At 34.1% G+C, this 1066-nt stretch overlaps 1 protein-coding gene across 1 annotated transcript in view; it reads right to left on the reverse strand.

Annotated features, from left to right (window-relative positions):
• Positions 1-1066, reverse strand: part of LOC106877256 (patched domain-containing protein 3-like) — a 47870-nt gene that overhangs the window by 4943 nt on the left and 41861 nt on the right. The window contains 1 exon segment of the mRNA XM_052975938.1: positions 1053-1066. This exon segment is cut by the window's right edge and continues 4 nt beyond it. Within this exon segment, the coding sequence (XP_052831898.1) occupies positions 1053-1066 (14 nt within the window).

Here is a 1066-nt window from a genome sequence, read left to right on the forward strand (position 1 = left end):
ATATATATATATATATATATATATATATAGTTGAATGTATGTATATTTATATGTGTGAAGTCCTTGTGTGTTTGTTTGTTCCCCACCATCACTTAACAACCGGTGTTGATGAGTTTACATCCATGTAACTTAGCAGTTCAACAAAAGTTACTGATAAAATAAGTACTAGGATTAAAAAAAATAAGTCCTGGGGGTCAATTTGTTTAACAAAAACCCTTCAAGGCGGTGCCCCAGCATGGCTGCAATGAAATGCTTGATACAAGAAGGTAAAAGATAAAATATCTACAGCCACCACAGGTTTCTACACAGTTTCCATCAACAAATTCACTCACAAGGTATTGGTCGTCTTGGAGCTATAATGAAAGACACTTGCCCAAGGTGTTGTGCAATGGGACTGAACACAAAACCACATGGCTGCAAAGTGAGCATCTTAACTATATAGTCATGCCTGTACCTATAAAGTTTTGTCATGTCCACATATATACACCCACTCCTTCCATATATATATAACGGAGGCCACTACGTGGACTGCTAATGTGCTAGAAGAAGATCACATGTCATGTGTCTCCTAAGACTGAACAATTCTCAAAGGGCATTCAGCGAAGCAACAAAAACGTAAATCGGGCAAGACCAGTGAAAATTACACAAAAAAATACAATTATCTGTAAACATATGTTTCGAAATCAATATTTTCTTACCGAAAATATCTGTTTCTCATCAGTACAGACCGTTGGAGAGATACAATTTAGAGAATCGCACACATTATTCAGTCTTAGTAGACACATGACATGTGATCTTCTTCTAGCACATTAGCAGTCCACCTAGTGGTCTCCTTTATATATATATTTTTATATATTCTTATATATACATATACAATAATCGTTTGAGATCTCAGATTTTTTCTAAATCTCCCCGATTCTTTTAATGTGCTTGTTACCTGGTATTAAATTGATATTAATTAATATCCAATTTTTTTACCCTATTGTTTAATTTTTATATATATATATATATATACCACTCTCTCACTCTCTCCACCTTACAGAACAAGTTACCTTAAAAAACGTCC

The sequence above is a fragment of the Octopus bimaculoides genome, chromosome 23 (genome assembly GCF_001194135.2).
Source record: "Octopus bimaculoides isolate UCB-OBI-ISO-001 chromosome 23, ASM119413v2, whole genome shotgun sequence".
Classification (NCBI taxonomy): Eukaryota; Metazoa; Mollusca; class Cephalopoda; order Octopoda; family Octopodidae; genus Octopus; species Octopus bimaculoides.